Below are 15,912 nucleotides of genomic sequence, written 5' to 3'. Positions count from 1 at the left end.
CTAAGGTCTCTTCTGCCAGAAAAACCTATGGATGTACAACATTGAGCTGAATAGGACCTTAGAAGTCATCTAGTCTAATCTCTTAATTTTACAGATGGGGAAACCGAGGCCCAGAAAGGTGAAACAATTTGTCTGTGCTCCCATGGCTAACTTGTAGCAGAGCCCAAACTCAAACACTGGTTTCTTGACTCCATTGCACCATGCTGGCTCCCAATCTTTATCGAACACTTACTCATCGCCTATAAAATTTCCCATTTTTATCTTAGTCTGGCCCAAGTTAGAGACCCAAGTGGAGGTACTGCCAATGAGTTAGAACTGATGCTAGCCATGGCATAGTAGAAGGAACATGAGCTGAAATCAGAAGATCTGAATCTTTTACTTACTCCTTGTGTGAATTTGTTCAAATCCTTTCACTTCTTTGGGTCTCAGTTTCCTCATCTGTAAAATGGAGGCACCAGACTGGATGATATTTAATGTTCCTCTCGGCTCTGAAATTCCACGTTCTAAGATTTCTCTCAGCTCTGATATTGTGTTCTGTATTCCAGGAGCCCTCCCCAATCTAGCATTTTGTGTTCTAAGTTCCTTACAGCTCAGGCGTTTTGTGTTTTTGTGTTTCTTGCTGACAGAGGTGAGCTTCTCAAGTTTGTTCAATACACATATGGAGAACTTGAGGAAGGCCTCACATCTCACTCAGCCCCCAAAAGAATACAACTTGGTGGGATGATACACCAAAGAAACCTTTAGAAGCCAAAGTAAGAACTGAGCCAGGTTCCAGTACTGGTTTTTCATAGTGCAGCCAGCAATAAGGAAACGAGTAGCTGTTTTGAATCTTCAGAGGCCTGGCTTATAGTCATTGGTAAAAAAAGGACATTTATGTGGGATGGTACTTTAAAGTTTGCCAAGCACTTTATACTCATGATCTCTTTTGACTCTCACAAGAACTTTATGAGATGAGCATCGGAATTATTATTCTCATCATACAGACAAGGGAACTGAGGTTTAGATAGACTGATTTTTCCAAGGTCAAGCAGCTAGTATATTTCAGAAGCCCATAAGAACTTAGATCTCTCCTAATTCTAACGTCAACATTCTTGGAATTAAAGCCAAAACAACACTCCCAGGCCGTTACCTTCCCACTCTAGCTCATTGCCATTTCCTAGGAATTCCAGGGAATCCGTCTCATCTGGGGTTTCGATGTCATCCACGTTGATGTCCAGGTCATCGGGGGTGTCCAGGAAATCATCGGACAAGACTGAGCCCTCACTTTGGTCCAGTGAAATGTTGATTTCAGGAGCAATGAGTGTCTTTCGTTTACGATGAGCTCCGTTGAAGTTTAAAGTGTTTGGAGGAGCTGAAGGTAAATTTAAAAATTCAACAAACAATTATGAAGGCTTTATTATGTGCAAGACATTGTATTTAGTGCTATGAATTAAAAAAATGGAAACAACATAGTGCCTGCCCTCATGAAGTTTACATTCTGAGGGGGTAGACTGGGATGGGTATGCAAATAATTCTGATACCATGAGAAAAGAGTGTGCAAAGTACAAAGAGAGGCATGAGAAGTTGGAGGAGAGATCACTTCTGACAAGGGGGTTCAGGAAAGGCCTTGGGAGAAAGGTGGCACCTGAGCTGACAACTGAAGGAAGGAAAGCTGTTTCACAGGTGGAGATGAGGAGGGAGAGGACTATCTGCACAGATTCACAGAGGCCAGAAGGGAGGGGCAGGGCAACATCAGGGAAAAGTTAGTAGTAGTTTGACTAGAATGTCATGTGTGTCTAATGAGTTATCAGTGAAGCTGTGAATGAGTTCATCCATTCTGGAAAGCAATTTGGAATTATGAAAATGAAGTGGCTAAAGTGTGTATTACCTCTAACCTAGAGATTCCACTGTTAGGCCTATACTGGGGAAGTTTCTGACAAAAAATAAAGGTTTCATGTATGCCAAAATATTTATAGCAGCACTTTTTGTGGCAGCAAAGAGCAAGTAAGATACCCACTGATTGGGAAATGGCTAAATGAATTGGGGTGCGTTGTTGCGATGGAAGAAATGCTGTGAGAAATGATTATTATAATGAATACAGACAGACATGGGAAGAAAATTGATGCAAAGTGAAGCGGGCAGAACCAAGAAAACAATATAGATGCTGACTACAGCAATGTAAATAGAGAGAACCACATCTACCAAAGAATCTAAAGGGAAGGCTTTGGCCAAAGCCACGACAGCCTGTGAAACAAAGGAAAACACAGAATGGCCCTTCTCCACCAAGGGCCCCCCTGGTCCTTCAATAACAGGAGGGCAGAGGTGGTGACTCCCTAGAGAGAGCTTTTGTAGCAGGAGAAGGACAAGGACCACACAGGCTGAGGGGGAAAGCCTGGGCTTTTGATGAATGTAGATTCAATGAAATATTGAAGTGTAGATAGCGAGAAGCCACTGAATAAATGGCTGGTCAGGGGGTGACACAGGCTTGTGTGAGGAGGGTTATTTTGTCAGTGATGTGAAGGATGGATTATGGGGGCGAGGGCACACTGCAGGGAGGGGGCTAGTTAGGAAACTATTGCTATAGTTTTGGGGAAAGATGGTGGGAGTCTGAACTGAAAAACTCCCTAACAACTGATACTTACCACAGTGCTGGCACAGGCACATAGTAGGTGCTTAATAGATGCTTGTTGACTTGTAACAACTAGAACTCTCCAAAAGTGGAATGGCCTGCCTTGGGAGATAGTGGGCTCCCCGTTCATAGGTCTTCAAACACAGGCTGAATGACCACTTGTTGGGGATAGTGTATGTTCTTTGTGAGTGGAGATAAAGGGACAGATGTGAGATGTAGAGGTAAAATGGACAGGATATAGGGACTGATAGATTGTGGATCAGAAAGAGACAGACAGAGATAGATACAGAGACAGAGGGAGAGGGGGAGGGGAGAGGAGAGAGACAGAGACAGAGAGAGAGGGAAAGAGACAGAGAGACAGAGACAGACAGAAACAGAGACAGAGACTTCACTCAGCTTCACTCAGCATCAGTTCAAAGAAGTCTTTCCATGCTCTTTAGAAATCATCTACTCGGACATTTCTTATAGCACAATAGTATTCCATTATATTCATAAACCACAACTCACTTAGCCCTCCTTCAATTGATGGGCATCCTTTTTCATTTCAGGCTTTTGTACCCCAGAAAGAATAGCTATGACTATTTTGGTACATATAGGATCCTTCTCCACTTTTTAAAGTATTTTTGATTATAGCCTTCTCAGTAGTATAGCTGGGCCAAAGGATATGCACTGGTTAGAAGTTGTGGGGGGGGGTATAAAATTTTATTAATTATTAAATTAACTAAAAATTAACTGTTAAATTTTATGTCATTAATGTCAGATGAACATACATTCAAGCCTGTCAGGATCTGTTTATGTCCCAAATCTGTCATCTAACATGTGAACTATTCATTAATATTAGCCAGTCCCTCTCCTCTCCAAGCCCCTGCTTTTTTTTAAACAAGTCATTTGTCAAATTTACCCCAAAGTGTTCTCAACTCAAAGTTCAGCCCACCTGTTATGTCATGTTGTTGCTAGGCCAGAGCTAGTTGCCTTACCAGTTCTTTTCTTGTATGTGGCTGTTATGTGTCAGGAAAGACTTTGGCTCATACTGTATCTGAACCTGTGTAGTAGATTATGTTCAAACAGGCTCCTGATGCACTTCACAAATACTTATGGAGCCACTTGACAAATGGGAGAGGGGACAAGATTCCTGGGTCATGCAGGTCCTTGGAGTTGATCAGTGATGGAGACAAATTTAGAATTGGGATAGGACTACAATTTGGTGGTAGCAACTGCTAAGGTTGCTGACTCAGAAATAGTATAGTTCATCCACTGTGTTGGCCCTTGTTCCCTCCTCCAGCCATGCCCTCAGATACTTTAAGCATGATTAGCCAAGAGAATGTGAGGATGACCCCTTGGAGGTTGGATGACACTCCTATGGCGGTTTTATAGGAAGATATGGACAAGAAGAGCTCCATCGGGTGGGCAGGCATGAATGGATTGTAATATGGAATGCCCACTTTAGTGACTGAATGAAAAATCATTTGTTAAGTGCTTACTAGATGCCAAGCCCTGTGCCAAGTGCTGGGGATACAAATAGAAAAAGCAAAATAGTCGCTGTTCTTAAGGAGCTCACACACTAATTGGGGGAGACAGCACATAAAAGAAAGTTCAGCCACAGGGCATAGAGAAAGACCTTGAGGATGCTGTGGCAGCATAGATAGCGGGTCACAAATTTGTTGCAGCATACTGGACAGAATTCCTCAAGGAAATTCATGGACCTAATTATCTACACTTACGGTTCAATGGTAGGAATGTTCTGTTAGGCCTGGGGTAGCAGCCCTGTGAGGAAGACCACTTGCTGGGGTATAGTGGGAAGAGCACTGGTCCTGGAGTCTGAGGACCTGGGTTTGGATCCTACCTCTGATTCTACCCTCAGGAGGGGAAGGGATTTGTCTGAGGTCAGACCCAAGTGTCCTGACATTCAGTCTCCTAGGATTACAAATTGACCAAAATTCAATTCCATCATTAATAAAACTCATAAACCAGTGCCCCTGGCCAAACCCAGTGTAATGTGAATGGGGGGCGGGTGGTGTAAGATCTTCCCTGCCCATTAATAGGGCTCATGTGGAGCCCATTAAGGGAAGCTTGCTTATAGGAAGGCTTGCACACCTTTTGTTAATAAGCTAATTGGGCAATGAGTCAGGTTGTGATGCCCTCTGGCTCTGAGCCTATTAGCTGAAAGAGTATATATATTCCGAGAGGTGAGCTTTTGCTTTGGGGGCTTCCTTATGAGAAAGATGTGATTCCCTGGTCAAGACTCTGAGGGGCTATATGTTCAGAGCTTCCCTACTCCTCAGAGGTAAAGGCTCTGTCAATTCAGTGGTGGATGTAAAGCTTTGATTCAGGCAGTAGAGCCCTGTCTGTTGGTCTTTATTTCTCTTTGTATTTTTTTCTATTTAATTAAAGAAGATCATTGACCCCTTTTAAGTTGCTTTCCTTAGTAAAGCAGACCTAAGAACCTGTACTAGCAGCCATCCTGGGTATGCCAGTGTGGTTACCGTGACACCCAGATGGACAAACTCAGGTAGATACTTACAGGATGTGTCTTCAACGGGACTTCCAAGGGTGTCCATCCCTGTCTCTTCTGGGAGAGGTCTGGCAAACCAGTCCAGGGGCATCAATCATGGTCATAAGTCAAAGCAAAGGGCAGAGCCAGAAGGATAGGTTGAGCAAAACGGGTTCAGAAAGATGCATTCAGGAAAGGAAAGAAATAATATTTTCTATCATCAGTCAGTGTTCAGCCAAAGTTCGTCCAATTCTTAATTGGCTTGAAATGTCATAGAAGAAATAGACCCAGCTGAGAAGGATCTTCCAACTTTAGCTCATTAGCCAAGCCCCACTATTTTAAAGAGTAAGTGTCTCAGTGTTTGAAGGGTTATCAGGGAGGGTTGAGTCTCACCCATACCCATACCTAAGCAGGAATTCCCTCTCCAATATTCCAAGGGTCATCCAGCTTTTGCTTGGAGACTTCTAGTCAGAGAAAACTTGGTACCTCCTCTGGGAGGAAGTCATCTTCCCTGTAACTCCACACAGACTTTCAGCATTACAAGGAAACTCTGAGGGCAGCTAGTCTATCCCATACCTGGACAAAAATCCCCACTGCAACATCCCCAGAAAGTAGTCATCTACTGGAATACCTCTAGTGATAATAACTTTCCCATTCCAGTGTGGGATAGCTATAATTATCAGGAAGTTCTTTTTAATGTCAACCCCAAGTCTGCCCTCATAATTTCTACCCCTTGCTCCTAGCTCTATTCTCTTGGGTTGAGCAGAGAACAGTCTCATCCCTCTTCCATGTGATGGCCTTCAAATATTTGAATACAACTAACATGCCTCCCCAGATGGAAGACAGAGGGTGTCTGCTCCCTCTTCCATATGTCTGTATTATGTAAACAAGTGTTTGTTTTCATATCCGATCCCCCTGTTCTCTAATTGCTTTTTAGGTGTGAATCTTACCTCTCCAATTGGATTGTCACCTTCTCTAGGGCACAGATTCAGTGTCACCTGTTTATCTTGCATCCCACTGAGCCTAGCACAGGGTTGGGCATAAAGCTTGTTATTTAGGAAAGACTTACTGACAGATATTGTGGTATCATGTTCCAGGGTTTTGAAGCTTTGTCCGAGCTCTTAAAAGTTCAAGGGGTATATGGAGGACAAGCCTAGCATTGATGGGGAAAGTTACAGAAAGAGTAGGTGCTAAAGAATCGGGCCACAAGGTACCCTTAACTCCTGTGGTTGTGCTACAGAGAATCGAACATGGACTCTAGAGTGAGAGGAGGTGGGTTCAAAACTTACCTCTGGGTCACAGTACTTGTGGGAACCTGAGCAAGCTGTTTAACACCCCCTCCCCCCCCCCCCCGCTTGGCCTCAGTTTCCCTGACTGTAAAATAAAGGAGTTGGATTTAGCTGGTTCCTGAGCTCCCTTCTGGCTCTCGATCTGTGATCCTCCCGACAGTCTTGTGAGGGAGGCAGGGGAAGGATTCTCAAACCCCTTTTACAGAAAAGGGCTCAGTTAAGGGGAAGCATTTAGAAAGGATTATGCTATATTCCCTCCCCACCTCTGTTCGGAAGGGGAAATTGATGCCCAGAAGGATCAATGGCTTGTCCCAGGCCACAAACTCCAAATGCATTTAAGTAGAGGCTATGCTACACAGTGCTACGCAGTGCAACACACATACGCAGAGGTGTAGGTTTGCGAAGCACTTTACATATTTTATTTCATTTGGTCTTCTCAACAACCCTACAAGGTGGGTTTTGTTACTGTTTCCATTTTTACAAATGAGCAGACAGAGGCCGAGAGAGGTCAAATGATTGGCCTAGGGCTATGCAGTCACTATAGATCAGAAGGAGACATTGAAGCTGGGTCTTCCTGATCCCAGGCCCACAACTCTGCCCATTGTGCCATACCACATGGCCTTAGTTTGGAAGGTCTTGTGTGTGTGTGTGTAGGTCTGAGGGACGCTCTTGTGGAGGAGATAAGGCCACAGGCATCCCTCACATTGACTGGAAGTAACTTAGACACCTGAAGCTGGGAGTGTCAAGGAGCTGTGGACCCTCCTGCTAAAGCCTAAAGAAATCTGTCAACCCCTCTGGCTCTGTCCTCCCCTTGTTTCCCTTTCTTCCCCTTGGTATTCCCACCCCTGGCAACCTCTGGGGCTTCCATGATGCTTTCCTTCATGGGCATGTGCTTGTTAACAAAGGCCGTTGCTTTCGACATTAACTGGCCGATCTTGCTTTTTCTTTGCAAATGCCTCTAAGACCCCCACGTAGACTGGGATCCGTGCCGGTGGAAACAGGGGACACGGGCACTAATTCCTTCAGACTGAGCTAGTCTTGACTTGATCATGAGGGGAATGCGCCCAAGGCAGATTGGGTTGGAAGGTCTCCATTATCAACCTTTGGGCAATTGAAATGGTCAAAATTTACCGGGGGTAAAGCCCCTGCCCAAGCAGAGACACCGGGTTCAGGAATTCTGTGCTTAGCCATCCTCCTACTCCCACTGGAATTTGGGCTCTGTCCCCATGTCCTGGGCTGTGACAGGAGAGCTTCCACCTCATTTTGTAAAGAACCAGGCAGTCGTGCTCCTTCTAGACAGCTACCTTTCCAGCTCTAACTACCCTTTATGTGATATTTAACTCTGTTGGAATGGAGGCTCTTCGAAGTCAAGGGCCATCTTGCTTTCTTATATTTGTCTCTGTTTCAATAATATTAATGACTTAACATTTCTATGGTGCATCAAGATTTTCAAAATATTTCTCCACAGCAAGTTATGTGAGGTAGATGGTGCAAGTGTTATCCCTCTCTGAATTTAAAAAGCTGAGGCCTGTAAGAGGGAAATGACTTCCCCAGGCTCCCACAAGGTGTAATAACAATAATAATAATGACTTACATTTCTCTAATGCTTTAAAATTTACAAAGTGCCGTCTTCATTGCAAATTTTAAAGTTTAGCTTTGCTACTTAAGATCTATAGGACGCTGGACAATTCACTCACTGTTTGTGGGCCTCGGTGTCAAGCCTGTTACACTGATCCCATGTGTGGCCTGAACCAGATTAAAATGTAATTGGGAAACATTTAACAAAATAAAAATAGAATAAAACATAACATAACATTTAAAAACCAAGCCAATATATGGCCCATCAAAATCCTTATGTAAAGTTTAGTGCCTCCCATTTCCATTTGAGTTTGACACCACCAGCCCAGATGATCTTTATCATCCTTTTCAGCTCTAAATCTATGATTCTACGCTTCCCCGGAGATACCTTGTGCAGCTACAGCCATGGAATAATCCTATCATGGAAACTAGAGTTGAAAGGGGGTCCGAGACAATTGTAATAATTTTGTTGTTCGGTCATTTTTCAGTGGTCCTGACTCTTTGTGACCCCATTTTGGGTTTTCTTGGCAAAGATACTGGAGGGGTTTGTGGTTTCCTTCTCCAGCTCATTTTACAGATGAGGAAACTGAGGCAAACAGGATGAAGTGACTTGCCCAGGGTCACTCAGCTAGTGAGTATCTGAGGCCAGATTTCAACTTAGGTCCAGTGATCTATCCACTGGGCCCCCCGGTTGCCTTAGTGATTGTCTAGTCCCTGTTTTACCGATGAGGAAACAGAGGCTCAGAGAGCTGGAATGATTTGGCCAGGGTGGCACAGCAAACGATGACAATGACTTGCTCTTCTGTAGGGCTTTAAAATTTATAAAGCATGCTCCTCACAATTCAATGTGATATCAACAACGGTACCAGCGCTGTCAACTCCATTTTACAGGTGAGAAAACCCACGTGTGTGGAATGTGTGACTTGCTTCAGGTAACACAGAACACCACACTTCAGAATCTAGTATCCTCCACCAGTCAGTCAACAATCATTTATGAAGCATTTACTGTATATGAAGGTGTTGGGGATGACACAAAGGAAGGCAAACACAGGTCCTGCCCACAGGGAGCTTATGTTCTGATGCTACAAGCCAAAGAATTAGTCTTTAGGGGCCTGGGCTGTTGTTGGCATGAACGGAGCAGATTTTCTCACTCCAAAGTCAAAAGACACAGGTTCGCATCCTGACTCTGCTACCGATTACCCACATGACCTTGGGAAAATAATTTAATCTCTCTGGGTCTCAGTTTCCTAATCTGTAGGGTGAAAGGAATTAGATTAGATGATCTCCAAGGATCCTTTCAGCTCCAGATCTCTGATCCTCTGATGCTATGAGGGGATGCTGATTACCCCAGGGCAGAGCACCTCCAAATACCCCAAGGATTTCCCCAGTGCACTTGGAGGCTGACAATGTATGTCAGAGGGTTTTCTGAACACAGACTCTATCAGGAAGTAAGAAAAAAATGTCTTCCTTACCTTTTAAGAGGATGCTCAGGCAATCCTCCCTTTGGGATTTGGCTCCTCTTGTTTGAGTCTTACCTGGGTCTTGAGCCTCTCTCCCTTTCTGAATTTCCTGAATCAGGGGAGCTTGTTTAAGGCCCCAGCCCCACCATTTTGGTCTGTACTGGTCAGATGATGCTGAGCTTTATCCTATAAGACACTGGCTCTCTGGCAGTGAATGAGTTCTGACTAGGAAGATGCTGGGGATCCAGTGAGCATGCTCCAGCATCTTACTCCTCCCTCGGGCATCACTACAGCATCAATGCAGAACAGCAGACGCACCAGCAGACCAAGCCTTTAGCAGGAGGACACGCCTCCAGGGAGGAAGATGCTTATCCCTCCCTTTCTACTCAGCTCATTCTCTCCTTAGGTTACACCAGTCCACTGCATCTCTCTCTCTGGACCTTACTCCTTGCATCCAGCTGCCTGTGCCACCCTCTGGCTGCACCCCCTCCCATATCCCCTTCTGGAGGTCAAACCAGTTACGTGCTCAGTTTGACCTCCATGTGCCCTGCCTGTAGCTCTGGACTAGGACCGACCATGCCAGTGGATAAGGGACGATGTGCTGTGGTGGGGGTTGGGTGGGGGAAGAGCATTGGATTCAGAGTCAGGAAATCTGGGTTCCAGTTTTAGCTATAATTCTCATTAGTCATGTGCCTATGGGGTATGCAGCATATTGCAAAGGAAAGGGGACTAGAAATGGAGTCAGAAGGCTTGGATTAAAGTCCCAGCTCTGACACCTACTACCTGTGTGATGTCAAACAAGTCACCTAGCCTCTGTGTCTCAGTTTTCTCATATACAAAATGAGGGAGTGAGATTACAGACTCTTTAAGGGCCTTTTCAGCTCTAACTCTATGATTCCTGGTAGCCACATGGCTAGTAGCCAGGTCAAATGGGCTCAAAGAGCTAATCATTAAATTTTCATTGTGAGCATTTAGACCTCAGACATTGGCTCAATGCATTGTTTTGTTGCTTGTCTAGACTTAAGAAAGTGATGAGAGAACGCCAATAATGCAGATTAAATTTAAGTCTGTTGTGTGCATTTTTTTCCCAGAGAGCCAGTAGTTAAACATTTACCACTGATCCTATGTTCAGTTTCCTTAGCTGTAAAATGGAGATAACATGTTCCCTGCCTCACAGGGCTGGCTGTTACGAGGGAGGCCTTTTGTCTACTTTGAATTACTATAGAAATACAGACTATTATTATTATTCATATCAGTGACTCTCATTGTCTTCTGTCCTCCCAGGGGAATGGACTAGAAGTCTGTTTCTTGGCATGCCAGTCCCCCACTCGGTGATCTGCTGTCTAGCATCTTCTAAATTGGGACCTACGTGGGGGTTATGTGGTCTGGAGGCACAGGCAGTGGGGGACCCTTTGTTCTGACTCTGAAATGACATGTGTCTGTATGAAGGTCTGACTTCATCACTCCTCTCTTTGCCCCAAAGCCTTAGCTGGTTTTCTATTTCCTTTAATAACAATAATAATAATAATAATAGCAAATTTGTTGGCCTGGCGTAGAAGACCCTCCAATGACAACCTGTCTTGTTAGCCTTGGTCCACATCACTCCCCTCCATAGTAACTATACGGAAGATGATGATAGCTAGCAGTTATGCAGAGCCAGCTATGTGCCAGGCACTGTGCTAAGTAGATCTCATTCGATCTTCATAATAACTCTGGGAGGTAGGTGCTATTACTACCTCCATTTCACAGGTGAGGAAACGGAGGTTAAGTTTCTTGCTCAGGGTCACACAGCCAGTAAATATCTGAGGCTGGATTTGAACTCAGGCCTTCCTGATTCAGGTTCAGAGCTCTGTGTTTCATGGCACTCTCTAGTTGTCCCTTATACTTTACCCTTACATCCTTCATACTTCCCAACCACAGGATCATAGGTTTAGATCTGGAAGGGATCTTGGAGGCTATCATTTTACAGATGAAGAAACTGAGGCTGGGAGAGATTATGTTACTTGCCTAGGGTCATTCAGCTAGTAAATGGCAGGATTTGAACTCAGCTCTTCCTGACTCCAAGTCTACAACTCAATTCACTGTGTCGCCCACCAAACTTGTCCTGTTTTTTTCCAAAACTCTGTGCATTTGTGGAGGTCCTCCCTTAGGCCAGGATTATACTACCTCCTCATTTCAGTCTGGTGAAATCCTTGTCTTATTCAAGGCCCAGCTCAAGTACTACCTTGTTTTATAAAATTTTCCCTGATTTCCTTAACTGAAATCAATCATTCCCTGCTCAGATTTCTGGAGAACACTTTGCCTGAATTTCTCCTTTGCTTCTATCATAGAATACCATATCTCACATGCTTTTTAAAATTTTTTTGGACCTGTCATATCCTCCTATTAGAGGAGAAGCTCCTTGAGGGCAGGGACCACATGATTTTTTTTTCCCCTCCTTCTATTCTGAATGCTGAGCATCAGGTTTTGACACAGTAGGTGTTTAATAAATATTTGCTGGATGACTGCTGAGATAAGCAGACCCTAGAAGTCAATTCAGTTCAATTAATAAAATTTGAGTGTTGGAAGGGACATAGGTCTATTCCAGACCTGCACAACCTGGCAGTAGGTAAGGGCCAAAATTAAAACAGGCTAAACTTCTTTGGTCCACAGATAGGTTTTTAGTGGCTCACTTTTCAAGTAAAGGTATAATTAATGATTATTGCAAATAAACCATATCTTTTAAAAGGGAAATTTCAATTAATATCAATTAATTACACTTATTACTTAAGATTTTTATTTATCATGAAATCTCTCATCTAGAGACAGATGGTTGGTTGCTGTGGGTCACGTGACAAACAGGAGAGTATGAGCGGTGGCAACCCACCCACCAAATTACATGACCGGCACAATAGTTACTAGTAGAAGGTGGGTTTGGTGGCGCACAGACAGAGCACTGCTTACATCTTTATTTTCCTTTACCTCCTCTACATTTTTTGTGGGCCGCCAGAAATCCTTTGGTGGGCTGCAAGAGGCCCCCAGGCCATACGTTGTGCAGCCCTGGTCTATTCTAACCCATACATCTATTCCAACCATCAGTTCTATATAAACCATTTATTCCCACTCATACATGAAAAGAATTCCCACAGTAGCATAGCTGATAAATGGTCATTTGGCCTTAGCCTGAAGACCTCTAAAGAGGGGGAATCCACTATAGCTCCAGGCAGTCCATTCCACTTTTGGACAATTAATTTTTTTAAATGTCATTTTATTTTTTTCAACCAACATAAACTTGTTTTCTCTCTCTCCCACTGCCCACCCCTTGCCATCAAACAATTAAAAAAGAAAAAACCCTTATAACAAATATTCAGAGTCATACCAAACAAATTCCCACATTGGCCATGTCCAAAAATATATCTCATTCTGATTTTTAATGGATAATTTAATTCAACAAAGAGTATATTATATGCAAAGTCCATATATGCTAGGCACTTAGGATCAATAGATATGACAGAGTATAAGCTCTCAAAGACCAGAAATAGTCTAGTGGGTAGGTCAAATACACTAATAACTGTGATATGGGAGACCAGAGTAAGTGTAAAGGAGAGACCTAGGCAAATGGCTATGAGAAATCTGAGGGGAGAGAGAGACCAGGAATGTGCTGCAGCAAGCTCAAACTGGTTTGTGAAAGCCGATTATTAAATTTTCAGTGTGAGCCTTTACATATCAGAAATCAGCAGACACTACAAATCAAGGCTTGATTTATTGTTTTGTTGTTTGTCTAGACTTAAGAAGGTGATGGAAAAATGTTAATAATGCAGATTAAATTGAAAAGTATGTACTTTTTTTTTGACAGCTTGTTAAACATTTATTAGCATGCCCTCGGCGGTGACCACTTTCACCTAATGGGTTCTAAGAAGGCTCTATGGAGGAACTAGCCTTTGAAGGTAGTTAGGGACTTCAACAGACAGAGATGGGAAGGGAGGTAGGGAGTTCCTTCCAGCAGACAGCATGAACAAAGAAACAGAGGCAGGAGAGGAAAGTGGTATGGGAATAGGAGACAGTACAGATTCGGTGGAATATGCAATATGTGAAAGGTAATGGAATGAGGTAAAGTTGGACTGGTAGGCAGCAAGCAGGTGATGGAAGGCCTTGAATGCCAATGTGAAGAATTTATACTTTATTCAAGAGGCAATGGAGAGCCACAGAAGCTTACTGAGTAGTTTGATTGACATGAACATAGGTAGCACATTAGGAACATTATTCAGGCAGTGCATGAAGAATGGTTTGGAGAAGGGATAGACTGGAGACAGGATGACTAGCCCTCAGGAAACAAATAGAAGCAAGACATCCCTGCCCTCAAGGAGCTTACTAATGGAGGGAAGACAATACATATTGGGGTGTTGAAAAGGTGCAATTGGAGACAAGGGTGGTAGAGGGAGAGGAAGGGGTCAATGAGACAGGTGAGAAAGAGGAAGATAAAAAGATTTCTAAGAGTCAAGGCAGTATGCTGTACCATGGAAAGGATACCATACTTAAAAGTCAGGAAGACCCTGGTTCAAATCCCACCTCAGACATGTACTAGCTATGTGACTTAACTTTTTGATGGCTCAGTTTCTTTGTCTGTAAAATGAAGGGATTGGATGGCCTCTGAGACCCCTCTGATCCTAACTGGATAGTCCTATCATCTGAGGGCTACAAGCTCAACTTGAGTCAACGTAAGTCAAAAAAGCTAATGTGAGTTCAGGCTTCATTTAAAGAGAGTTGGGATCCAGAAGATGACCACATCTAGAATACGGAGATCAGATTGAGATGGTTCAGGTTAGAATAGACACTGGTAAACAGAAACACGTCCAGAGTAAAACAACCAGGATGAGGAGGAAATGGGAGACCAGCCCATACGAACATCTGGTGAAAAAAAGTAGGGATCTTTAGCCTAAGAGAATAGAAGACTTAGGGGGTTCATGTTAACCATCATTAAGTATTTGGAGAGCTGTCCTGTAGAAGACAGATTAGATTTGTTCGGCTTGGCCCCAGAGGGTGGAACTAGCAATAGTAGGTAGCTATTGCTGAGAGGTAGAGTTGGGCTTGATAAAATGAAGTACTTACTAATTCTTAGAAATTTTCAGAAGTGAAGTGGGCACAGAATAGAAATAGAATAGAATAGAATAGAAAGTTGAATGACTATCGGGGATAGTACAGGGTGTTCCTGAAGTCTGGGCACATAAGAAAAAAAGCATATTTTCAAGAAATGAAATGAATGAAATTTTCAACAACATTTTAAAAAATTGGAATATTAACAAATAACATCTTCAATATGACTTCCATCATTTGTGATGCAAAGGTTGATGGGCTTTGCAAGATTCACGCGAACTTGATGCAATAACTCCACATTACCGTCAACTTTAGCACATTCACTCTTTTTGCTTTCAATCAAGTGTGTTGCATCTGTGATTTTCATTGAGTATACCTTCTCCTTTAACATACCCCAGAAAAAGAAGTCAAGGGGTCTAAGGTCTGTTAATATTCCAAATATTTCAAAATATGCATTTCCTATGTGTCCAGACTTTGGGGACACCCTGTATAGAGGGGATTCCCAACACTTGAGCTTTGTTAAACACCTGATAAGCTGTTTTATTCAGCTGCTACATCAAACCATTATACATATGTCATTGTGATGTTTCAGGCTCAGAAGAGATTGGTGATGGCATCTTACCTCATCTTGATTCACTTCAAGTCATTTTTCTACGCTTCTAAAATGTGCAAACATGTAATCACCCACAAGACCTCCATTCAAGTTTGAATCCTAGCTCAGCTATTGTAAAATGAGGGGGTTGGAGTAGATAGATGATCTTTCAGGCCTTCCACCTTTAAAATGCCCTTTGAGCATCCCCAAGAAGGACCAGTGAGATGGATCCAATAGAATTCCCAATCCTGTGGAGGCAGACAGTGATAGCAACATCAAGCCTGCAGCTGGAACCTTCCTACTCGAGTGAAGCTCATTTTGGAGAATGGTGAAACAAAAGCTCTTCTTAATTTAAGACTGAGTTGGCAAAAAGATTGCACTTAGAGACTAAAACTTCACAAGAAGCCCACTGTCCTCTGAACACTGAGTTACTGACACCCGAGGGGCAATCGCTGCAGCTGCCACTAGGAAAATCTACTTGGGCACTGTCTCCCCTTCCACCCCCAAGTGTCTTTGCACAATATCAGACTTTCTGAACTGGTTCTCAGTGTGCATTTACAGATGATCTTGTTCTATCCAGTTACTGCAGAATTAAGGCAAAGCGTTGCCTGAAAACCTGCTTTTGGCATTACCTAACTGAATCTGGGCAAGTTAGTTCTGTTTCCTCTTCTGTAAAAATGGAGCTGATAATACTGGCCTCACCCTACTTCTCAGGGCAGTTGTGTAGAACTCGTAGAATCTTAGATCTAGACCTCAGCAAGTGTCCAATCCACTCTCCTCATTGTATATTTGAGGAAACTGAGACCCAGAGGGGTTGTGAC

At 43.4% G+C, this 15,912-nt stretch overlaps 1 protein-coding gene across 1 annotated transcript in view; it reads right to left on the bottom strand.

Moving 5' to 3' along the window:
- Window positions 1–15,912, bottom strand: part of ATCAY (ATCAY kinesin light chain interacting caytaxin) — a 44,247-nt gene that overhangs the window by 25,310 nt on the left and 3,025 nt on the right. Inside the window, exons 2-3 of the mRNA XM_036748541.1 lie at window positions 5,130–5,188; window positions 1,130–1,351 (exon numbers count right to left, since the gene is read on the bottom strand). Coding sequence (XP_036604436.1) covers window positions 1,130–1,351; window positions 5,130–5,188 — 281 coding nt within the window. The remainder of the gene's footprint in view (window positions 1–1,129; window positions 1,352–5,129; window positions 5,189–15,912) is intronic.

Source organism: Trichosurus vulpecula, chromosome 1 (assembly GCF_011100635.1).
Source record: "Trichosurus vulpecula isolate mTriVul1 chromosome 1, mTriVul1.pri, whole genome shotgun sequence".
Taxonomy (NCBI): domain Eukaryota; kingdom Metazoa; phylum Chordata; class Mammalia; order Diprotodontia; family Phalangeridae; genus Trichosurus; species Trichosurus vulpecula.
Note: the sequence above shows the minus strand (reverse complement) of the source record. Positions and strands in the feature narration are given on the sequence as shown.